This window comes from Mugil cephalus, chromosome 6 (genome assembly GCF_022458985.1).
Source record: "Mugil cephalus isolate CIBA_MC_2020 chromosome 6, CIBA_Mcephalus_1.1, whole genome shotgun sequence".
Taxonomy (NCBI): domain Eukaryota; kingdom Metazoa; phylum Chordata; class Actinopteri; order Mugiliformes; family Mugilidae; genus Mugil; species Mugil cephalus.
In genome coordinates, this window is record NC_061775.1 from 15,808,378 (window position 1) to 15,833,644 (window position 25,267).

Below are 25,267 nucleotides of genomic sequence, written 5' to 3' on the forward strand. Positions count from 1 at the left end.
GAGCCCTATGTAAACAAACACACACTGGGCATGCGTCGCTGGAATAATGGAGGACTGTCTTTTTTACCCGGACTGAAGATGTCCCTATTTCTACTCCTATTGCCTGCGAGCTGAGAAAAATAACCCAACTCCTCTACATTTCGGCGTGCGTAAGTTAATGCCTACCACTTTATGAATAGTTCGCTGGAAGGAAGGCAGGAGTAACTCAGTAGTAGTTTGTGCACAAGAAACTGACGGTCCGCAACAAGCCATGTTTGCTGGTTGGTTAGCTGAGAGCGGAGGCAGCTGTCAGATCTCTCGAGTCCGACACACACACTTTTGCCGTTTATTGTTTCTGCAATAAAATTACTGTCAGGTTTGACAGTGCGACTTGCATCGTCCGCGCGCGCTGCTTACTTCCTGCTTACTCTCGAGCAAAAGAGTGCGTTTTATTTCATTTATTTTTTTTGTTGTTGACGACACTTAATTCCTGAGATGCAGAAGGAGCTATCTTGCAGTTAGCATGCTAGCTAGCGGACTAGTAGCTAAACCCCCCCCCCTTTTTTTTTCCGCTGTCAGTGGGAGCGACGTGGCTCTCGGCCAATCAGACGCCGAGGATCAGAGCGAGTCCGGATTTCGACCAATCAGAGCGGACTCCCGGGCCCTTAGTGCTCTGGTAGTGGAGTCCGTCAAGCCCAAACACAGAGTATGTTGCCTGTTAGCTGAAAGTTAAATATCTTTAACATTTGAAGCACACGGCAGGTTTTTAGTATCAAACTACCCAGTATATTTTAATCGCTGTTTCTGTTAGTGGGATTATGTCCTAGCCCTCGCCTTATGTGGTTTGGTATGAATAAACAAACAATCAGACTAACCCTAACCTTAAGTCTGAACCTAGTGGAAGTAGTCTGCACTGAGAATAAGCTTTAACAAATAAGGGGCTGATCAGTTTTTTTTTTTCTGGTTTCACAAATCAGCAAGTTCGATGGTTAGCGCAGTTCCTCAAAGTGCATGAGTTATTTGAGCAATGTGTGCTTGAGATGGTCTGTTAAGTTTGACAAGTACCAGGAGTAATAAGATAAACTTTAATTGTTATTACTCACACGTTACAACGAAATTAAGTTTGACAGCGGCCTCTAGTAGCAGGTTACACCTAAGGTGCTTATGAAGGTAGTAAATATAATAAAAATAAATCGCAAAAAGGATAATAACATCTCTGTCTCTGTGAAATATCTGTCTATGTTGTACGCCGTCTGGGTCTCGAGCTGAAAAGAGGAATCGCTTTTTAACTGCACCACTCTGTCATACACATAACTGTCGAGCACACAAACACAGGCGTCATCATAACATAATTTCCTCCTCAAATCAAATGTAAAGGCCAGCCCCAAGATGACCACAGACACGCCAGCCCAAAGCGTGGGCTCCAGGATAATGACGTTCACCCCTTCCAAAGAAGAGTTTAAGGACTTCAGCCGCTACATTGCCTACATGGAGTCACAAGGAGCGCACAGAGCGGGAATGGCTAAAGTAAGTGCAGAAGGTTCGGTTTCAGCTGCTTCTGCGTTGAGTCTGGTTATTTAGTGTTTGCATTGTGTTATACACACACACACACACACACACACTAGTGGTTTCTTCAGGTCTAAATGACTGTTGGGGAGTTTTGATTTATTTTCTGCATCATCGCTTCACATCTCACATGACAAGGGTCTGTCAGTGACCCAGCACTCACTCACAATAGGAACATGTTGGTCTCCATAGCAATAAAACATCTATTAAATATGTCTTGACCCACATAACCGAGAATCCTCACAGACAAGTCCAAGTGCTCACGTTCTGTAAAGAAAACACTGGCCCAAACCGCACCAAATACTGGGTTATTTTAGTGGACACTAATTAATATTTTCCTCCTTTTGCAAGTACAACTCTGTAAGTACCAAATAGTTCAATGAGAACACTCCACGAAATGATATAACGCTGTAGTGTTTCTGTTCACTGCTCATGGTTTGGTCTTATTCTGATTTATTGAATTTAAGTTTGTTGCTTCATCGGCACTAGTGGGATCACAGCATTATATTTGTGAAGATTGTCATATTAAAACTGAGTGAAGCAGTTCAGCAAGACATTAGTTGCTTTAGTGACTGATGAGTAGCATTTGAAACAGGTGTACTTTGTGTTCCTGTGTTTACAGGCTGTATTAGTATGAATTCCATTAAATTAAAGGACTGGAGTACTGTCAAACTCTTGACTTAGGTCATTTGTTATTAACATTTGTTGATCTACCAACTATTTAGATTAAATGAAGGGGCCACAACATTTTGTCATGCCGGGCTAAGGTACATTTTTCTGCTTTCTCTGTTTTTTTTTGCTGATGCCAGCAGCTCAAAACTGCTGTGTGTTATGGAAACCTTGTATCCATTATTTATGCCACTTCAGAAAGTTGTGTATATATAAGAAAACTCTATTCTGCTGAGCATTTTTTAATAGTTTGGAGTTACTAATCAAGTCTGCTTGGCTTTATTCAAGTCAGGACATAAATCTTATTATTTTTTATTTTTTTGCAACCGTAGCTCAAACTCAAGTTTTAGTTATAAGTCATCTCTGGTTTTTATAGATTGTGGTTTGGGATTGTGATACTTTTGTTAATAAAATAGGACACCATGCCATGCTGCAGGGTTCAGTATCTCTTAATTGGTAATGAATTAGTTTAAAATGAAAGAGGACAGCTCGTAATGGACGGCCAGGTGAAAGACTGGATGGTTTGACACTTAAAGAATTTCCTAAGCTTTAAATAGAAACAGCTAAACACATTAGCTGAAGCAGGACCCTGGCAAAGAAAGCGAGTAGAAGGTATTTCTTTGAAATCTAAGTGCAGTGCTATCATCGAATTGTGAGCATTACCAGCTGCCTTGTAGTCTGGGGGGATTTGACAGTAGCAAAGCTGAACCAACCTTGCCTCTTGTCCTTATGAATGATGACCGGTACGAATTCCACCAGGATGCCGTACACACCATTCTGCTGCACAGCGTTTCTCACCTCTTCTCTTCTCCTCTTGCAGGTTATTCCGCCTAAAGGCTGGAAACCCAGGAGGACGTATGACGACATCGACAACCTGGTGATTCCTGCTCCCATTCAGCAGGTGGTGACCGGCCAGTCAGGACTGTTCACGCAGTACAACATCCAGAAGAAGCCAATGACCGTCCACGAGTTCCGCAAGACCTCGAACATGGACAAGTCAGTTTACGCAGTAAAACATGAACCGCAGTTAACTGACTGCATCCAACTGTTACTGTCATAAGCCTCAATTTGGCTCACTTTCTCTGAATTCTGCTCAACATTTGTAACTGTAGGTATTGCAGTCCGCGATATGTGGATTTTGATGAGCTGGAGAGGAAGTTTTGGAAGAACTTGACGTTTAACCCTCCGCTTTACGGCGCTGATGTCAGTGGGACACTGTACGATCAAGTGAGTGGTAGTTGGCCGGACCGTAACGTTTCAGCCTCTGGTCGTTTCTCATTTTTTTCTTGGGTATTTATGGGGTTACATTTTCCACTTTCTCCCTGTGAATGCTTCCTTTGCAGGATGTGACTGAATGGAACATCGGGCGTCTCAACACCATCCTGGACACCGTGGAGAACGAGAGTGGCATCAAAATCAAAGGAGTCAACACGCCGTACCTCTATTTCGGCATGTGGAAGAGCGCCTTCGCGTGGCACACGGAGGACATGGATTTGTACAGCATCAACTACCTTCATTTTGGAGAGCCAAAGTCCTGGTACAGTTACTGACTCATAAATCTACTCTCCCTTTTTCAACTAATGACTTCAATGAAAAAACGCCAACTTAGGTGATGCCTTCATGAAAACTCGGAAATTCTCTATTCCAACTCTGAAATTTCAGACTTCCGATATGATAGCGTTCACGTTACAGTTAACTTGGAGGAGAAAATAAGTTTGTTATATTTTCACCGTTTTTCAACTAGCAGCAGCTAGTTTTTACTTTCGAAGCAGTGAGTTTAACAACTCATGGCTCATTTTTTCCCCAAGTTGTCTGAATGCACCATCAGCTGCAGCTGGTTCTCAACCAACCTTTCCAAAACCCAACCCACCCTACTTCTGATTGGCTGGTGATGTTAGTTTGGAGAAGGAAAGCTGTGTTACTCTCATTCCATTGGTGGACAAACTCAATTGACTGCTCAGTTTGATGTTGATTTATTTATTTATTTATGTATTTCTAATTGCGATCTCCAATACCGGAGATCCGGCGCGGCGCTTGAATACTAAGCCCTGCATATTGTACATGTAGGGAGACACATGCAATACTGGTTAAAAACTGGTGAAACAGGTGAAAAGTGATGGTGAGCTCAGATCAGTGGGAAACACTGATGCACATTCATTGTTACGGCTGAATCCAGCTTGAACAACCTGTGAAATTCCACCATCACATAGTGATGTGTAGTAATAGTTTGGGCAAAAATGATCTCACGTGCGTTTACTTACTTATTTTCGCACTGAACGCTGTTTCTGTTGCGTACAGCGCTACCTTCCAGGTCATCGATATTATGCAACGTGAAAAAGCATGAATGTTTAAACAGACAAGTTAAAGAGTACCTTGAATACTTGCACCATGAATGATTAAATGCCCCATGAATTTTACAATTATATATGACATTAACACTGAGGCAGTGGGGAAAAAACAGCTACTCAGACTGATATATTATTAATACATTGATCAGTGAGTACATTTTCTAATGTTTAAATTATTACTGAGTATGTAAAGTATTTAAAACAATCTTGAAAACAGAGGTCATTTCGGCTGCATTTGATTGCAACTGATACGTTCAGATTTATTATTATTTAAAGATAAAATACATAAAGAACAGATAGAATAGATCAAGGTTATACCATAGTCCAGGGCACTTTAAATAATGCTTGTGATCACTTTGTATCTAAAGCACGTAACTATACCCAGCAAAGAATCAGTCAAAGCCTTGTTTCAGATTTATTGCAACACGTTAACCGTCTCACATCTAATCCTTCAAAGCCTCATCCTCTCAGCACCACATGACGTCCCGTTCTCTGCTCCACCCGCTTCACACTGTCCATCATTTGTTCAGTCTCGGCATTGACCCCAGTCATGCCACTGAATGTGATTTCCAGTTATATTTACCATACAGCGTGTTAATGGCTTTGTTTCCCCTCAGGTACGTTGTCCCTCCAGAGCATGGAAAAAGACTAGAACGGCTTGCCAAGGGTATGTGACGGGACTTAAATCATCTGATCATTTTCAGTCTATTTATTCCAACCGTTACCATTTAGTGCCTCAGGTCATTTCATCTTGTTGCGATCGTTGGTTTGCCTCCGGTGAAGCTGTACTGTGTGATCACACGTGCTGTGTCACGGCCTCACTGAAAACAGCCATGCTTTTGGATTTGTGTCTTCCCTTCAGGATTTTTTCCAGGGAACGCCCAGAGCTGTGAAGCCTTCCTGCGGCACAAGATGACTTTAATTTCCCCGTCAATCCTGAAAAAATACGGCATACCCTTTGAGAAGGTAATTCTTTTCAGTTATTTTGTGTTGAGTTTTTTTGTTTTTTTTCTAAATTGAAACTCTGGGGATGTGGCGAAGAGATTGTGTGAATATATTACGGCAGGGGTGTGAAACTCGTGTTAGTTCAGGGGCCACGTGCTGAACAATATGATCTCAAGGGAACCAGACCTTCAAATAATGACAGCTTCAAATGTTTCCCTTTGTTTTAGCAGAAAGAAGTACATTATGAAAGTGTTCACATATAATGACCCGCACTATTACAAAATCTTTTATGAAATTTCTGTATGTCTCAATGTTGTGTTATGTCCACAGCTCTTACTACAATTGTGTGAAACCTAGGAACAGTAGTAAATTTTATTGGAAAATTTGCAGTTGATGTCTTCAATGTCAATTTTGCACTTTGCAAATTCATCCCGGCCCGCCAGAGGGTCCGATTTGGCCCGCGGGCCATATGTTTGACACCTGTGTATTACGGCTTATTGTAGGAACTTACGAGGGGAAACGGGAGCAGATCAAACTTATATATTACCAATCCTACTAAAACAGAGGAATGTGGAAATGCTTATTACCTTCTGCAGTTGAGATAAGTAAAAGCTCTCGATAGATACGATATCGCTCTTTATTCTTTATAATTCTTTATTAGGATCCACATTAGCTTCCACCAAGTGGTCGCTGGTCTTCCTGGGGTCAAGACAACAAATTAAAAGAACGAAAACAACCAAAAGTTAAATCGTACTATATAGCTAAACAGAAAACACACAACAGATTAAATATAATAATTCAACAAATAAGCAAAGTCACTCTGAGTGTAAATCAAACAACAATAACCAATATAGTCTCAGAAATACAAGATAAAATTATAAATATATACAGTTGCTTTCCATGTACTTATCTATACTATAGGAATTTATGTTTAAGTAACTTTTTAAAATAGAATCTACTACTGATGTTTCTGACATTACATTGGAGCTTTTTCCAAGTCAAAGACGCTCTATAATGTACAGTCCTCATCATACAATTGTTTTTGTGGTCTTGGCACCACCACCACATGACCTGTACTCACTTGTCGAGTGTTAGGCCCAATGGCAAAAACCTGAAAATTCCAACTGTTCACATAAAAAAAGTGAACAGAACAGGCAGTTAACCTGCCTGAAATGAAACATTCAAGTCAACTCCGGAGACTTTGTGTCAGCTCTTTCGATCCTTTGTGTTCAGGTCACCCAGGAGGCCGGCCAGTTCGTTGTGACGTTCCCATTTGGCTACCACGCTGGTTTCAACCACGGCTTCAACTGTGCAGAGTCCACCAACTTTGCCACCCAGCGATGGATCGATTACGGCAAACAGGCAACGCTGGTACGCAAAAACATTACCAGAACGGCTGTGAATATGTATACGGATCAATGTTTACAGTGTGTCGATTGATGATGAAGCACCACATTGTAGTCGGTAAAAGAAAATACAGGTTCTGGACCACGCATGAGGAAACTGGGTGGCTGACAAAAGTTCATGCTACATTTTAATGAACGTAGCATAGTTATGTTGTCTAATAATAATCTCTCACATCATTCTTGTGCCTTACTGTCACGATTCACTATGTTTCACTTCCTTTTCACACATCTCTTTTGAGCGTCACGTTTTACAAATTTCACCTTTCATTCAATTGCACCGTGTCACCAAGAGATGGCGCTTCCTTCACAAAATCACCAATAGTCCTGTCTAATAATAAATAATAATAATAATAACCATAATTATTTATTATTAGTTGTGTTCTAGAGTTGCAAAGCATTACTCACACCTTGCTGTGGTCTTATTACATTAGTATGACACAACAAGTGAAGCCTACGTTCAAATTCTACTCATTTATTGATGAATGAACATTACATATTTAATGGTTTTTACTGTTAGTTTCAAATAATGGCCTATTTCACTGTAGTTACTGAACAGGATAAATGTCCTAGACCAATAGTCATGTCATTCTTGGTGACAATTATTTTAGCATTATTTATTTCTTAGAGATTTAAAAGGTTTAGGATCTTCTGTGGGTCTGTGGAGGCTGGTAGGAGAGTTACAGGCGTGATTTGCTAATTCGATGCAAAAAAAAAGAATATACAGTGTCATACAAATTATGTGTTTGGACTCTAACTCTCCCAGTTACATTAAGAAGGAGAGTCTCCTGTCTGTCTTGTGTGCTGTAATTAATTGTGAGTGGCTGAGTCTGTGCAGACCTTCACATCACATGTGCACTTCAAGTAAACTGGTAACTTCCATTAAGCTGCCAAGTTTTCAAAATCAGCTGTTTTCTGAGTTGGAGGATGTTTTGTAAACCACAAGAAACGCTGCCTTTGATAAATTCCGTATCCTTGCTTGTACTTTCGGCACATATAAAACATAAAGTACTTTCTTCAGGTTCTTGGAAATCCGACAGAGTTCTGCCTTTCTGGTGTGACTGCTGGAGCTTGCTGCCACTGAATAGAAAAGGAACTTATGAGCTGATTGTTGTTATTATTAGAGGCAGGATTCTTAGACGACTGTTAACTAAGAATATCCCGATTGGAGCCAGAGTACCTGAAGTACTCGAGAACGTTCTCAACTGTGAATGCACCAAATACGGTTAACGTTGCTCTGTGTTTTCCTCTCAGTGCTCATGCCGTCAGGACATGGTCAAGATCTCCATGGATGTATTCGTACGCAAGTTTCAGCCCGACCGCTACAAGCTGTGGAAGGCAGGGAAAGACAACTCTGCCATCGACCACTCCAAGCCCACGCCGGAGGCTGCGGAGTTTCTGACGAAAGACCAGATCGAGGCTTCAGAAGAGAGCCCCAGTGAAGCTGGAGCTGAGGAGCCCGCAACTCCCGTCCAGGAGAATAAAAGGTCTGGACTAACAAACAGTAAAATGAACGTGTCCCTGGTTATTTTTACCAAAGATGTGGATGAATGGCCGCGTTAATGATCAGTTAATAATTAAATACTTGTAAAATGTTACGGAAAATACTTAAATCAGCCTCTTGTAAAATAAATGCCTTCGCCCTTCAGGTGGTGGGTGTAATTATGCCGATTGTTGTTTTATTCAGCTTTAACATTCATGGTTAAAGACTGATTTAAATTCAGTTGCTAGTTTCAGTTGCTTTTGATACAGAAAGTTTTGGTTAAAAAGCCAAGTGCAATTTGCCTCTGGCTTTTAATTTTTTTTCTTATAAATGCTAAGCGCCTCTGTTTTCACAAATGTCTCCCGTGCATTAGTCCAAAGCCTCAGACCGGGACGAAGCGTCAGCTAGAAGCCGTCGAAGCCTCTGAAGAAGTCAAACCCGTGCCAACAGTGAAGGATACTGAGGAGATGGAGCCAAAAAAGGCCAAGCTGACACCTGAGGAGTCTCCAACTAAAGTCGCTGGCAAGCCTGATAAAGGTACCACATAGTTCATAGAGGACTTTCTTTTTAGCTTTATTGTTTGGGGAAAAGGTTGAGAGCTTTTATTTTCTATTGTATTACAGCCTGGCCTCTTTTGAGCTGCTTAGCATTTTACTTCAATGAAAATGTTGAAAAACATGTTGTTCAGGAAATATTCAGGTCCCTTTCCTTTATTTCCAGCTTTATTTATAGAACATTTTGAACTTTATATACAGTCTGATATATATGTTTGGTCTGGCAAATCAGTTTGATTTGGACAGATATACACAGGTCAGTTACCCTTTGATTCTACGTCCCCTCTAGACACCACCTGTGTTTCCATTAGATGCCACGTAGTGGGAGTCAGATGCATCTTAGTAGCACACTGCAAAAACAGCATTACTAGAAAGAAGCAAAATGTTCTTATATTCAATCAAATCATCTTGTATGAAGAAAAAAAAAAATCTTCCAGTGAGTTGATCTTTTGTTGCTTGACAAAAATTCTTAAAATAAGCACGGAGTTCTTGTCTCTGACAAAAGTATAAGACATATTCTTTGATAGGATTTTTTGCTTTCTTGAAATTCCTTTTTTGCAGTGCAGCTCTTCATCCAGATCCTCTAAAAACAGGCGCCACATCAATTTTTCATTCCGCTCAGAGCAAATCAAGCAGCATGTCGGACACATGAATGTCATGGATACGTGGTCAAATTTCAGTATCTTTCAGGAATAATTGTGTGAAGTCTCCAAGTTACCACAGAGGACTGGAAACTGCAAAGTACTGAACACTTAGAGACATGAGAGACCTTTGATTTAACATCACTACACCAGCCAAATAACACCCACGTTCAAATAAAATAATGAATACAGCATTAAATGGTGACGTTTAATATGATCAGTTTTATTTTAATATTGGAAAAAAACTGTGTGAGATCAAGTTTTATTACAAACTGTGCTTCTTAAAACATAATTGTGAAAGACAGGTATGATGTTGGGAGTTTATCTCTGTCGAAGAAGGACAAAGACATTGCAGTAACATTCCCCTCTTTCAGACGCAGTGAAAGTCAAACCGGAGCCTAAGGAGAAGGACACCAAGCCTCCGTCTAAGCCCCAGTCCAAAGCCAGCAGCAAGAAAACTTCAAACAGACGAAGCCCCTTGAAGAAAGAGAAGAACGGCGTGCCGCCTGCGGACGTCTGTCAGCCCGAGCCCGTCGAGAGCCAGGTGGTGGCTCCGAGCTCCGAGGAGGTCCGGGCCAGCGAGGAGCCCAAGCTGGGCAGCAGCTGCAGTCCGGCGCATAAACTGTTTCAGAGGACGCTGAGCCCCGCGGACGTGCTCCACGTCCACAGCTACGCCAAAGGAGACTATGGAGAGGGCGATGTCTTCCCTAAGGAGGAGAGGAAGAGCGAGGGTAGTGACAGCGAAGCGGAGAAAGACAGCAGACACGTTAGCCGCGCAGTGAGTGAACATACACTTAATGCTGCTCTGAGCAGTGCAACGTTTTCTCCAATCTGCCTCCATCTAGTCTTTGCGTTGCATTCAAGGATGTCAGGAGTTGACGCTCATGGAAAGTATTATGTTGCTTTTTAAAGGAAGCAAGTCTTAGCTCATGGCGTAGCACCTTTGGAGTTCCTCTTCTGGTATTTATGAAAATCTATATTTAGAGCTTTTTTCCATGAACATAGTCTCCCCCCCCCCCCCCCCCCCCCCCAGCCTTAAAACACACCTCGTTTAGCATGGACATAGAGTATGTAGGAAAATGCATATTAGTCCACAGTTTTCTAAAGGTGGTTTTCTACATTCGAACCTCTAAATGTGTGCGTCTATGGTCAGTGGGCGTTTTTTTCCCATCACCAGCCACATTGCTGTATCTGGTCTAGGTGCTACCTGACAAGTTGATGGGATTGGATCCTTAGGCATGTGTTGTATGAGTTAGTCCATCCCATTAATACACTTCAGATGGGCATGTTTGGATTTTCACTAGATGAGTTTTAACTTCAGACACTACTCACGACCGTACTTATGTGGTGCATGTTTTAGGCCTGCAAGCATGCAAATATCCAAAGTTAGCTCTTTGGTCTTTTGGAAAAAAGAAAAAAAACAACTGTGTGCTGACAACAGGTGTTTCTCCCCAGCATGTGCTAGAAGTGGTGTCTGGAGATGGAGAGCTGGAGAGTGATCTAGGGCAGCTGCCAGGCCACCACCCACTCATAAAGGATGGCATGAGTGATGAAGGTCTGCCTTAACAGTAACACGTCCTCTCGTGTGTCCTCCCTCGTTTTTTTTTCTTTCATCTGAATGTGTGTGTTTTGTTTTTGTTTGTTTTTGTTTTTTTTTTTTTTTGTTCCTCAGAGGTCCCAGAGGAGGCGCCACCAGTAGAGGAGGGTGGCCTGGAAGGAGAGAGCTGGGCTAAGCCCCTGACTCACCTGTGGCAGAGCAGACCCCCCAACCTGAAGAGAGAGAGGGAGTACAACCAGCGCATGGGCTCCAAACCTCCGTACTGCTGCATCTGCATGCTCTTCCACACACACCAGCGGGTAATCCACACCGGACCGTGTTACCAGTCGTCTGTTGATTAGACTAGCTAGGAGATTAGCTGGAACCGAGATATGACGGATACTACGGTGGCCATCAGTGGTAATAAAGACCAAACAAGTCTCTATAATCATGAAGGGTAGATGAAGCATTTTATGTTAGTAATAATAGTGACCACCTGCCTACTATTGTGTAGGTCTCCCCTTGTGCCTCCAAAGCTGTTGTGACTCATCAGAGAATGGACATGGGTCTTCTGAGGGTGTCCTGTGGTTTCTGGTGACAAGATGTTGTTAGTGGGGCCTTTGAGGGGAAGAGTCTCTGTGGATCATCCCACAGATACGTGATCAGTTTGTGGTCTAGTGAGTTTGGAGGCCAGGTCAACACCTTGAGCTGTTTTTCATGTTTTTTGAGTTGTTCCTAAACCATTTTTGAGTGTATGCCAGCGTAGCTCGGGCTACCGCCATACATCACCTGTCACTCAAAGCAGGAACGCCCTTAATTATTCATAATTTTAAACCTTCATAAAAAAAATTCTCCCTCCATACAGTTGTCATAAATAGTAAAATAATCATTTTATGTAGCAGGTTGTAAACTTGCCTAATAATGCTGTAAACATTTTAACATGTAGGTCACTCAGTGAACTGCAGTTTTTTGCGTTTCTGCTTGGGCCTTATCCTTCAGACCTGGAGGTTGCCGCTCGGCGTATGCCTGTGTCAGGCTGCATCCTCCTGGGGATGGCTGCTGCCATCAAGGAGTGTCATTGCTATAGAGTGGGAGCATCTGGTCTGGTCTGGGTGGTTGGTACATGTCTAAGTAACATCCATATGAATCCCAGGTCCAAATGTTTCCCAGCAGAGCATTGAATTGTCACCAGATGATCAATGTTATTTACTTTCAGTGGTTTTAATGTTGTGGCTGATCGGTGTATAAACTACTACATACAAACTTAGCTGGGCTAATAATACAGGAGCTTCCAAATTCGGTCCCATTTCAGCGTTGAACACATCACCTTGTGTGTTTTCACGGGTAAACGTATGTAAACAAAACAGAAGCTGCAGTGTTAACAAATATCTTTATGAATGAAGCTGTTGCACGTGTGCACGGAGAAGGAGAATAACGATCTGTGTTTGTTTCTGTTTCAGTCTGAATGTGCCAACAGTGTAGACAGTCCAGTCGTGTTGGCTGGCGGGCGGATGCGGACCAAACCTCTGATCCCAGAGATGTGTTTCACCACCACCACAGAGGAAGACTCCGAGTGTGAAGAGCAGCCCGTCACGCCTCACCTGGAGGAAGACGGAACCAGCCTCCTCATCAGCTGCTCTCAGTGCAGCGTTCGGGTTCACACCGGTCAGTGCACGCACTACAACTGAGAGTAATGGAGGGAAATTAGTCTCACAGTGATTTTACACAAACACTGTTGACCTTACAGGACATACGCCAGTTAATTGAGGGATTATTTGGGCAGAATTTATTCTAACAATTTATTCTAACAACAGCAAAGTTGATGATGGATGTTTGATTGAAACAGCCACTCAACTCACTCATCTGGCTAAACGGTTTCTGTGAGTCACAGCATGTGGTAAAAGAGTCATCATGACATGACTGTGAGTCTTTTATCCATTACACGTCAGACTTGTTTTACTACTTATGTTTTGATTTAATTAGTTTATTTGCGTATTGAAGATAGAAAACATTAAAAATGGTGTAATGTGGTTGGTTGTTGTGCAGGAGAGATGGAAGTCAAGGAAGTCTTGGGAAATGCCCCCCCCCATGTAAAGCAAAATTTATCTACAAATGTAAAGAATAAAATAAATAAACTCTATGTGTGTTTGTATATTACAGCCTGTTATGGTGTGGATCCAGCCAGTGTGAGCAAGGAGTGGAAGTGTGCGCGCTGTAAGGCCAACGCCATGACCGAGGTCAGTGAACATTCACAGGTTGACTTTCCAAGACACTTTTTTTTTAATAGATGATGATCGTCTCTAAGCTCTTCAAAAATGAGGATTGTTTGTACATTTTAAGGATCTACTTGTCTTGTAATTCACAAATTACATTTCCTAATATGACAGACTTAAAAAAATGAATTAAATTTCTTCAAAATCTTGTCTATTGAGTTTATATTTTTACATCAGAGAATGTATGAGATGAAATAAAACTCCAGTTTATCCTCATTTTATGGTTTTAAATCAGGTTTGAATTTCCCAATGGGGATCAATTAAGTATTATCTTTATGTGTAGTATACTTGACTCTGCAGAGGCCACTACGTGCTATTGCAACTTTTCTTGACTGTAACAGTATTAAGGCTGTGATGACTTATCGATTAGTCGACTGCGTAAATATGTAGAAGAAAAATCACATGTTTCAAACTGATAAGTGTTCAACAATCTTGTTGAACACTTATCAGTTTGAAACATGTGATTTTTCCTTTGCTCCCTCCTCTGAGCTCACTGTTCTCTGGAACAGGAGATGGAAGATTAAGGACATAATCTTACCATAATAAACCAATGGAAAACTATAATTTTCAACAACAAAAGGCAGATTCTGTCGTAAGTGTTTGTCTCGACTGTCGAATGACGACGTGCTCTTTCTGTAGAACTGCTGCCTGTGTTCGTTGAGGGGCGGTGCCTTGCAGAAAGCCAACAACAGCAAGTAAGTTATTGCTGAGTCCTGTTTGGACGAGGTAATTCCCCACAAGTGCACTTTGATAACGGTATTTATCTGTGAAACGTTCAGTTGTGCCAGACTGATGAAAAACACTCCACGTAATAAAACTGCTCTCGCCGCTAGTAAAACTGTCAGTCTGTCTTTGTGATCATGGTTATTTCATAAATAATCCATTAATTCTATAATACAGTAATCCGGATAATCACAATATCAAACATTAAAAGTATCAGCCACACAGACTGAATATAACACTATTGTCAACATTGTTGTGTGCCTGTTGCAGGTGGGTACATGTTCTGTGTGCAGTGGCTGTGCTGGAGGCGCGGTTTGTCAATATCACTGAAAGAAGTCCTGTGGATTTGAGTGGAATCCCTCTGCAGAGATTTAAACTGGTGAGTTCACGTTTGAAGATGCGGTAACGTCCTCATTTTCATAAAAAGTTGGTATTCAAAACACACGGATTTTGTGTAGATGCACACACACACAGTAGCAGATGGTAGCCTTTCTTCATTCCAGGGGTCTTCAACGTTTGGTGAAAAGATGAAGTAGGGGCCCACTACCTACTAAATGTGTTCTATATTAAACTCGACCTAGTGCTATTTATAAATATACCTTATTATCATTTTGCATTCAATTTTAAGCTATTCAAACATTGCACAGGTTCAGATATTATTTTTTTTATTTCAAACATGTGCAACATTAGGGTGGCCATGCAACTGCTGTAAACATAAACATACCTGACATAATACATATACATACATACATACATACATACATACATACATGGGATTCCACCTGAAGACTGTATAGGCTCTCTTAACTTTGTGGGGGAAATTGGAAAAAAAAAAATATATAAAAAAATGTATAATCAATCAATTTTGCAACCCCCTCCCTGCAGTACCTCCACAGACCCCCTAGGGGGTCACAGACCCACTGTGGAAGACCTATGCTCTATGGCAGGGGCGTCAAACTCATGTTAGTTCAGGGGCCACGTACAGAACAACATGATTTCAAGGGGGCCAGACCTTCACATAATGACAACTTCAAATGTTTCCGTTTGTTTTAGCACAAAGAAGTGCATAATGAAAGTGTTCACATTTATTGAGCTGCGCTATTACAAAATCTTTGAACAACCAGATGTTTCTTAAGAAAAAGAAGTGCAATTTCTGTATGTCTCAATGCTGTGTTATGTCCACAGCTCTTACTAAAATTGTGTGAAAGGAAAAGTAGTAAATTTTATTGGAAAATTTGCAGTTAATGTCTTTAGTGTAATTTATGCACTTTGCAAACTGGTGTTTATGTTTGACACCTTTCGCCGTAGGGGTTGTGGACCCCTGGGTTGAAGACCTTTTCTTTATTCCATCAGAGCCACTATTAACCAAAGTCCAATGTTTTTTGTGTGTTAAAGTGTCAAAGATTTTCATTTTAAGTAAGTTCCTGGGTCAACCATCCACCCTCGTCTTGTCTGGTCTATCTGGAAAGTGTTTATAAAATTAGAACGAGAAGCAGAAGTGACCACTCCTAAATACATGTCAGTTTATACCACCAACGCAATGCTTCACAGCAAAAATGAGAAGCTGCTACCTTACAGTTACTCATGATAAGAAAAGGAAGACAGATTGAGGTTAGAAGTGGGTAATATACTGAATATATGAGCAGAGCAGTGACTCTGTAGTTTGTCTTTGGTCACGTTTACTAATTCCAGGCTGCTGGGTTTCCTCCTAGAAATGTTACTACTGCAAGAAGCGGATGAAGAAGGCGTCCGGCTGCTGCGTGCAGTGCTCTCATGGCCGCTGTCCCACTGCCTACCACCCCACCTGTGCCCAGGCCGCCGGTGTACTGATGCAGCCAGATGAATGGCCCTTTGTGGTCCACGTTACCTGCTGTCGACACAAGGGCCCCACTCAGATCGAGGTAAGGGATCTTTTCTTTAAGGGCTCCAACTAGAGCGGCACTTATCGCGCTGTTCTCTGTGCAGCAGTGAAAGAAATCCCTCTTGCCGTTCCCTTCCCAAATGTCAGCGAGAGTGGTTCGCAGCATCGACAGCGCTAATGTGTAACCGCGTTTTCTTCGGCAGCGCAATAAAGCGGCCATGCATGAGCTGACCGTGGGACAGAAGGTCATATGCAAGCATAAGAACGGCCGCTACTACCAGTGCGACGTGGTGCAGCTTTCTAAAGAGACGTTCTACGAAGTCAACTTTGACGACGGTTCCTTCAGCGATAACCTCTTCCCTGAAGACATTGTGGTAGGTTTAGCTCGTCACTCCAATCAGGGAGTAAGTGTCGTTTAAAATACATTAACCCTTCAGTGCGTTCCCAGCGGTCTTGGCTACAAGAGCAGAGGTAACGCTGGTTTATTTTCTTTGGCAGCCATTAGAGGAGGACACATCTCAAATCTGTCCGTATACTTAGTTTTGCTTAGACCTGTGCAATGTGTGTTTTGACGGTCAGAACCGAGACTGCGCTCAGCTTGGACCCCCACCCCAGGGTGAAGTGGTGCAGGTGCGATGGACGGACGGCCTGGTGTACGGGGCCAAATTTGTGGCAGCTCATGTCATTCAAATGTACCTGGTAAGACTTTTCCTGGTTTTTATCTGTCTGTTTGTTTGGTGTTACATTCATAAAGTTTGACGTTGGGTAGATCGGGTTGTAGAAGTAGTGCTTTGTATTATTTTTTATTCTTCAGTTGAAGGTGTAATGATATCTAGATGTTTTGTTGATATTTCAATGTAAAATTTAAATGTTTAATTAGGAACGAACGTCAGCCAAAACATTAAAACCACCGACTGAGAAGTGAATAACCATTGCCCATATTGTGACAATACAGTGTTCTGCTGGGAAATGTTTGAACCTGGCATTAATGTGGATGTTACTTAGACATGTACCATCCACCTAGACCAGACCAGGCACCCCCACCCCATAGCAATGACACTCCTTCATGGCACACACACAGAAACAGTTCAGGAACAACTTAAAAATCGTGAAAACCAGCACAAGGTGTTGACCTGGCCTCCAAATTCACTAGATCCCAAACTGATGAAGTATCTGTGGGACGCACTGGGACAAGTCTGGTCCACAGAGGCCCCTCCCCTCAACCCACAGTCTGTTTCCAGACACCACAGGACACCCTCCCACGATTCATGTCTATTCTCTAATGAGTCACAACTGTTTTGGACACAGTATTAGGCAGGTAGTTATAATGTTGTGGCTGATCAGTGTCTAGCTGTGTTTGTGTGCTGATTGTGTGGTTTCCTTCACTTCTGGAACGCAGGTGGAATTTGAGGACGGGTCTCAGCTAACAACCAAGAGAGATGACGTCTACACTCTGGACGAAGAGCTTCCAAAGAGAGTCAAATCCAGACTGGTACGTGCAGCCGTGGTTCTTTACCTTCTCTCTGATCATACCTTCATTTAACACAGTCGTAGTTGGAGCTTTATGTTTGTGAAATGGATTGAAAGACATTGAAAAGACGTGGCCGTATTGTCGTTGTGATTGTCTCTGCAGTCCAAAGCGTCAGACATGAGATTTGACGGGATCTTTGAAGAGAAGGAGATCATCCGGGAGTCAAAGAGACAGAGAGTCATCAACTCACGTTACAGGGGGGACTACATTGAGCCTGTGATTTACAGAGCCATCATGGAGTAAACCTAACCCCCCTGTCCGCCCACCCACCCACACACCACCAGCACTGACAGACTGAACTGTGCTCACTGTACCTTAACTTAACAGCTAGCCACAGAGAGTGTAGCTCCAGATGACTCCCTTCAGGACCCGCTTGGGACTGCTCTCTTTTTTTTTTTTTTTTTTTTTTTTTTTTTTTTACTTCTCATTTATCCGTCTTTGCTAAGTCAAAGAGAACTTTGTTTGCTTTGTTTGACTGTGAGCTAGGAAACGGCAGTATTTTTATTTTTTATTTTATTTTTAGTTCATTTTCATTTAGAGACTTTACAACAGGCTGACTTTCAGCCGCAGCACCACATAACAGAAGGAAGCAATATAATAATAATGGCATTTGTTCAATAAAGTAGCATGTTGACTTTAGGCCATAAATAAAAAAAAAAAAAAAAAGACAAGGAAGGTGTTTTTATCTTATGAAATTAATTGTTCTTTACTAAACACTTCAGTGTACCTTGCCACTTGAGTGCTAACTTAAGTTACAGCTGTATTAAGTTGACGCTTAAGTCAAGATACAACCAGCTTCATTTTATTTCTGTCCTGCTGCGAAGTAGTGCCTATGATATGGAGCGTGGCAAGTGGTGAAGGTAACGTTTTGGTTCACCTCAATACTTTGTAAATGTTGTTATAATTATTATTACTCTTAAAAAGCAAATTGCAGGTTGTTTTTTATTTTCTGTAGAAAATCCTGGAAATTGTCTTTTTAAAAAGTTAATGAATTCATATCTTTTATGAGAAATAAAGACTAAAAAATGAAATAGTTAGTAGGCATCCTAAGCAGTGATCTTGATAATTTATACCAACCCCAACATGTATCACTTTCCGGATGTTGTCCTGGGGAACAGAGGCGTTTGAGACTAGTGCAGTTCCTCTAAACGCACAGAGTCACTTCACCAACAGCTGCACGTGGAATTGGCACAGAAATAAACGGTGGTCACAGATGAATTGGGAGATTCACCTCAACAACAACAAAAAAAAATATTTTTTTGTAACGTTGTTAGCTCTCTCTTGCTCCAGTCTCACTCTGGTGCCAGTAATCTTAGTGTTGATTGGTGCAAAATACGTTTGTCACATCCTGACAAATTACAGCATTAGCTTCCATCCTTACATCAGGTCCCGAAACCCCCGTCCACTCCTCCTCTGGTTCCCCTCACATCACAAATTATTCATTCTCATGGATTTGTCTTATTATTAGTGTTCTGTTAATCTTTGTCTGCTCTTCAGCTCTTTGGTGGCGAGCAGGCTCATGATAACATTTTAAGGCTCTGTCCTTCAGTTTGGACAACAACACATTTAAACCTTTTCTGCAGTGCGTATCTAGCCTCTTATCATTCCAGTCTTTTTGCAAAAAAACAAAAAACAAAGTAAATTGAATGTTGTTCATAAACATTTTGGAGCTAATGCACAGTCCTAGTTTCCTTTGAAAGCCAAGACTGAAGTTTCTGTCACAAAAGTTAGAATCACTTTTTGAGAAATTGGTACAGTTTGTGTGAAGCGATTAAGTAGGGACCCCCTACCTATTATATGTGCTCTGTATTAAACTCGACCTAGTGCTATATACATTATTATTATTATCAATCTGGTTTCTATTGAAGACATACAGTTAAAAAAAAAAAAAAGAGAGAAGTGGTTTTGTTTTGAAAAAATTTAAAGTTTGGTTGAATCCTACAATGACTTTTATCCATGACATCAGAAGAAAATACATAAATTACATTTACTCAAACACAACTCATGGACAGCTCTGATTGGTTAAAAAAATAAAAAATAAATAAAGGTACAAAAAGCTACTGCCGTCCCACATATGACCCAGGAGAATGTTGAAGGGCTACACTTACTCATTTTCCAACAAAAGCCTAAAAATTACACACAAGTGAAGTGAAGTCAGAGTTTATTTGTAGAGCACGTTTAAAACAACCTCAGTCGACCAGTGCAGTTACAGAAACACAATATAGTTAATCATAAACATTACAACAAACAAAAACAACACAAGGGATAATAATCATTCAATTTAAAACAAATTTAGATTAAAAAGAGAATGAAAACAGTAAAAAAAAAAAAGACAAGGTTACTCGCTCAGTTAACCAACTAATACGTTGAGGGTTTGACTCACTGCTTTACTTACCGTCCAGGAATCATAAACGTTTATGGCTGTAATTCATGATTGTTGTCGTTACTAATTGCTCGTTTTATGGTGTCGGAAAAATAAGTACCGCCAAATTCCCATCACGACTTCCCCACGGTTAAGGTCAAATGATTAGCTAGGAAACTTCCTGTCTGATCAGATAACACTTCTTTTAAAAGACGGGTAAAATTATTAAAAAAAGTGAAGCCAGCGGTGTGAACCTGGCCCTTTCAGTGCATTTGACAATGTTTCGACAAGAGAAAATTGTGTCAGCAACCCGACTTTATAACACTCACAAGGGAAATGGTGTAACAACAGCAACTTCAAAAACGGCTTTACAAGAAGAGAACCTGAAATGAAGTAACAGCAGAATGAAACAAGATAGTAACTTAAGTCTCTCAGGATTGTTACAGATTGTTACACAAGAAACGGAACAATGACAGCATGTGTGTGTGTATATATATATATATATATATAGACTTACTGAATAAGTCAAGGGTTTACACCTGTTCCTCCTGACTCTGTGCTTTATGACCCTTGATTTCTGTTACCAGCTCCAGTGAGAAGCATTGTTTTGGAAAGTGCTAACAACAGGTTGTGTGTGGTTGCAAAACCACATTGAAGTTTGCGTCCATTTGAATTCAGTTGGGAAATTAGTTTTTGGAAGCTTTGTCCTTTGGACTGATGAGATAAAATCTTCAAATTATCTGTAAAACAATTTGGACGAAGTTAAAATGCCAATCAAAAGTCTGACAGAGGAAGTAACTCCTGTATTGACGTCATTGTTTAGTAAAAACATATGGGTTTGGGTCGGTTTTGTAAAGAGGGCTAATAACTGTGACTCAAGCTGTATCACATTCATGTACCATTCAGGTTAAAATAATAGTAACAGAGAAAAACTGGATCCAGTAAAACTGCAAAATGCCTAGGATTTTTTTTTTTTGTTTGTTTTTTTTTTTGTTCCTTCCCCTAATAAAACTAATCGTTTCATCTCTAAATGTTACTGTTAAATGTTACTGCCGCCACCTGCCAGGCTCCATATTGTCTAGGTTGTGTAGGTGCTGCCACGCTCGTTCAACATGCCGTCGCTGCAACGTTACAGAATAAAGCAGGACCCCAACTTTGTATTTTTCTCAAATGGTGCAACGTCTCAAATTATTTTGTATCCAAAAAAAAAAAAAAAAAAACATTTTGTAGCTCCAGTTTGTGCTTCTCATGTACGAGGAGTAGATATTTTAACCGTGAATGTGTGACTCTCTGCCCAGAGAGTCGTTTTAACAGGCAGTCAATCTACCCTAAATGGTTCTTTACATCGGGACGGATGTGAAGTACTTTAAAACAAACCTGTGAGAAGTGGATGTTTACAGCTGCTTATGTGGATTCGCGCTGGTCCCTCAGAGGCACCACGGGGGCTCTGGGACTTCAGAGCTGTTGTCAACTTTGATAATTGGGCCGTGCTGGCAGCCAAATGGGAAATCCCAACCTGACACAGCGTGTTTACATAATTCCATTGAATTGCAGCCATCAAAAAATTACATCCCGGCGAACATTGAATATCCACTTAAAACACGTGCACGTGGATGATTTTCACCAGAAACAGAAATTCCACTATAAATAACATACAAACATGATAAAAACTCTAAAAATTAACTTCTTGCAACTGTTACAGGAGAATAATTTAACAGCAAACGAAACAAAAACCCGTTTTTTTTTTCAAAACTGCACCTAACATCTGTAACAGCACCAAATAAATACTTCCCTTTTTTGAACATTTTCAAGCACAATTGTGCCATTTTTATCAACCTGTTTTTTTTTAAAAAAAAAAAAAATAAATATGTTGTCCCGACAGTAGCAGCTGTATAAACACTATGCCTAAAGTCAGGAATGATCTGTCCGAGTAGTTAAAAAACGCTGGTACTTGAAAACCCTCCGTGCTGTTGAATTTGTGTGGCGTTTTTGTTTGCGCATATCGATATTCGCTCCGTTTACTGATAAGAAACCTGATACGAATTTGTAAAAAAAAAAAAACGTGGAATTCATTTGTGGCCTTACTAGTGTCGTGAAAGGAAAATTCGATTTACTAGCTATACAACTGCACTATTGAGAGGAGATGATATAACACTTGTTGAGATTACCGTGTCGTACGCAAACTGGAGTTTGAGGGAACTATCTCAAACCTGGTTTCGCCGTTTGAAAGAATCTCCACAGCACGGCCAGACATTCACAGCTCCCACACGTGACTACGTACGTTTCCCCAGCATTCCAGACTACACTGCTGTTTCAAATGGACCCACAAATATAAAATATATATATACATATATATATATATTTATGGGAGCGGAGCCATGAGCCATTTTATTCACTGATGATGCCTCCTCTTTTTTTTTTCTTTCTTTTTTTTTTTTAAATGCAGTTAGCTGCTTTATTTTAGTGAACTGAATGCAGTTCAACATGTCGATTTGTTTCTAAAGGGCCTGTTTAATAGGTGCTTTGAGGCCGATGCCGAGGTTGTTCTATTGTTCTATTTTTTCTACGGAATATGGATGAATTTTAAAGATTTTAAAGATTTTTAATGTTTGTCTACCCAGTTTATTGTTTTCCTCCACCCGCCTACTGAAAGTTGTACGTTTAAGTCCAGTCTGCGACGATGTTTGCGCAGGTCTGCGTCGCCGTTGACGATTTGTGTTAAAAGAAAATGTTTTGGAGTGTGAGTTTTTACGTGTATCAAATGTCTCGGTTTCTCTGCCCCTCCCTCTCTCGGCCAGACCTTTTGATCAGATTACGTCTGTAACTTTTTGGGCACGGTGTCTGTAAACTCTTCCTTGTGTTGTGTGAGACTGCAGACACTGAGAACACTTTAGGCTGTCGCCGGGTAAAAAAAAAGTCATGAGGTGCTTCAGCCCCGTGGAGAATTAATTTATTTAATACAGAAACTCTCAGCAGAGTTGTACGTGCGGGCGGGGATTTTCTATTCTATTTTATCGTGTTGTTTTGTAAAACCTGTAAATGCCATGTAGTCTATTTTAAAGATGTTAACCTGTCGCCCCGGGAGACGGGAGCCGTCTGTTCTCGTCCCCTCCTGAAGAGAAATGAAAGAGCCTCCAGATTGTCATTCAATCATTTTGTAAAAGTCATGTCTTTGTTTCAGTAAAGAACTTTTCTTAAGTGCTATTTCTCTGTCTTCATTTCACATTCATTACACTCTTATTCACATTTTCTCAGGTAAAGGTTTCAAGTAGGTGTAAAACCATAATAAAGCACTATTTGGTTTCCCAGCTACTATTCAAAACATAATGAATGGTTTTGTTTCTTCCCTTCTGAAAAGCACATCTAATTATGCGACGAAGCTCAAGTTGTGAATGGTAAGTGTTTTATAAATAAATAATGCCTCTTAAGTGGGTTGAGTTCTCTTAAACGAGAATAACGGTTGTTGACGTCTACAAGACAGAGATAGGTCATCTGAGCTATTTTGGCCTGAGAGGATATAGCTTGTTTCAATAGTAAAATCTCCCAAAGATGTTATCACCAGAGCTGCAGATGTCAAAGCGGAACTGCTCACCATCAGAAATGGATGAGACTGCTGAGATCTGCATGGGGAAAAGTGTTTCGATTCATGAAGTACACTTGTGAAAAGTAAGACTCTCTAAGGTAGTGGCCCTACACCGAATCTTATCTTAATAGAGCTATTGATTCAAGTCTGTTATCTTCTTGGGGGCTGTGGTTCATATTACTGTTATTGTTTTGTCAAGTACTGTATGTGAATAGAAAAGCTTATTTTCTTCGTGGTGTTATTTACCTTTAGGAATTTGCTGAGGAATAGTAGCATGTTTTGGAAAAAATGAAGACGATTCATCCACGTAGCTTCTTCAGTTTTAAAAGGCCGCCGTTGAGTTGGGGTTTAAATAGGAAGCGTCTGTGGGCATCTTGTGGGAGGAGACTGTTTGTCCCTGTCCTCCTCTTCCTCCAGTGAATGGTGCTCAAACAGCCCGTTATGAGTCAGAGGCTCCGGCCTCGGGGAGTGAAAGGGGGTAAAACTTCTTGGGGACAGATGTTAAGACTGTATTTTATCGTAGACTAATGGCAGGTTATGTCCCAGTCAACCTGCCCTTTTCAGAGAAGGATTTTTTAAACAGATGGCTTCCTTTTTCTTTTTTTTTTCTTTTAAACCATCTGTCTTCTTTAGCTAAAATGTGGACGTTGTTGTCCTCAAGGGAGTGTCCCTTGTCCTTCAGATGTAGGTCGAATGCTGAACCGTCTGTGAAGAGGAGATCATTACCGTGTTGAGCCATGAATTCGTGAAGGGTCTTGTTTTCCCCAATGTACAAGTCCGTATGTTCCTCGCTGTACACTAAACTGTTTCTGGGAGTTTTGTCTTTTGCAAACACGTTTCTGCCTCTGAAATGAACCGGGATACGGCATTTACTAAAAAAGCTCTTCTGAATTTCTCAGATACGTCAACGACGTATGGGACGACAATGTTCCTCCTCTCGCCTGTCTCCTCCTCTCTGTTCCTTCTGGGATATATGTTTGAGCTTTTGAGGAAGACCCAGTTGGGATATCCTATATGTCTGCTTACCATCCATCCTCATCGGTGCTCAGTACTCGATTGGGTTGTAGTGACTCATTAGATCACAGGTGTCAAACACGAGGCCTACCGGCCAAAAGCGGTCACCAGAGGGTCTAATCTGGCCCACAGCGTGAATTTGCTCAGTGTGAAAATTACACATAAGACTTTAATTGAATAAAAGTAGCTGCTATTCCTAATTTGTCCACTGGTCTCGTCAGAGACGTGGACAGAAGACAACACTGAGACCCAGAACTAAACAGTGATGTACTCAAATTGTACTTATTAAGAAAGTTCACAGCATTGTTAATTAGGTAAAAGTTTACAATTACAATCCACTGCATTAGTTTACGGTCTAAATGTTGATGGAATATAATGAAATGCTGTGTTCATTATTTATAAGAAGAAGAAAAAAAAACAGACTCATAGCGTACCCAGAGTAGGCCTTTTCTGCTTCTGTTCAGAGGCGTCGATAGAGGAATAAAATCGTGAAATCCCTTTAAACTGGGGCTGATTTCTTGAAATGGCTGACATGAAATGACTTCGCTCGGCGCGTTCCCGCAGGACGCAGGACGCAGGGCGCACGCACAGCGCCGCCGGTCCCTCGGCTGCTTCATCATCCGCTTCACTTGCCGAAGAATGCAAGAGAATAAAGTATCATAACTGCGCAAATGTGCATTTTCTCTCTCATATTATTCGAAATACCTAAACATTAAGCCGTCTTCTTACAAGACCCGGCAGTGCTAAGCCTCTTCTTCTTCGTCGTCGTCTCCCTCTTTCTGCCTTTCTCTTTTT

General features: G+C 41.1%; 1 protein-coding gene and 1 long non-coding RNA gene across 4 annotated transcripts; one reads left to right on the plus strand and one right to left on the minus strand.

Moving 5' to 3' along the window:
* On the plus strand, positions 1-23,079 carry kdm4aa (lysine (K)-specific demethylase 4A, genome duplicate a). 3 transcript variants are annotated; one of them, XR_007112936.1, is made up of 23 exons: positions 10-149; positions 1,357-1,506; positions 3,035-3,210; positions 3,327-3,441; positions 3,558-3,751; positions 5,180-5,229; positions 5,425-5,528; positions 6,741-6,878; positions 8,165-8,397; positions 8,767-8,930; positions 9,963-10,366; positions 11,044-11,143; positions 11,261-11,445; positions 12,586-12,790; positions 13,286-13,362; positions 14,038-14,093; positions 14,392-14,500; positions 15,834-16,022; positions 16,186-16,356; positions 16,562-16,681; positions 17,382-17,474; positions 17,616-19,161; positions 19,271-23,079. XR_007112936.1 is itself a non-coding variant. In XM_047586563.1 (22 exons), exons 2-22 carry the CDS (start codon positions 1,369-1,371, stop codon positions 17,754-17,756), a joined length of 3,162 nt encoding a protein of 1,053 aa, XP_047442519.1. In that variant the 5' UTR covers positions 1-145; positions 1,357-1,368; the 3' UTR covers positions 17,757-23,079. The 3 variants fall into 3 exon arrangements, 2 of the variants coding, with proteins under 2 accessions (XP_047442519.1, XP_047442518.1); XM_047586563.1 differs by having other exon boundaries at positions 1-145; positions 17,616-23,079; XM_047586562.1 differs by having other exon boundaries at positions 17,616-23,079.
* On the minus strand, positions 19,658-25,043 carry LOC125009043. Its single transcript, XR_007112937.1, has 2 exons — positions 24,907-25,043; positions 19,658-24,163 (listed from the first exon to the last, which is right to left on the minus strand). It is a non-coding gene; the product is annotated as an uncharacterized LOC125009043 (long non-coding RNA).
* Between the last annotated feature and the right edge of the window lie 224 nt (positions 25,044-25,267).

Excerpts from the sequence above, each read along its gene's own strand:
- kdm4aa (XM_047586563.1), top strand. The coding sequence starts at position 1,369 with ATGACCACAGACACGCCAGCCCAAAGCGTGGGCTCCAGGATAATGACG. Across the intron at positions 8,398-8,766 it reads CCCGTCCAGGAGAATAAAAG|TCCAAAGCCTCAGACCGGGA; the intron begins GTCTGGACTAAC and ends CCCGTGCATTAG. Across the intron at positions 13,363-14,037 it reads AGGCCAACGCCATGACCGAG|AACTGCTGCCTGTGTTCGTT; the intron begins GTCAGTGAACAT and ends CTCTTTCTGTAG.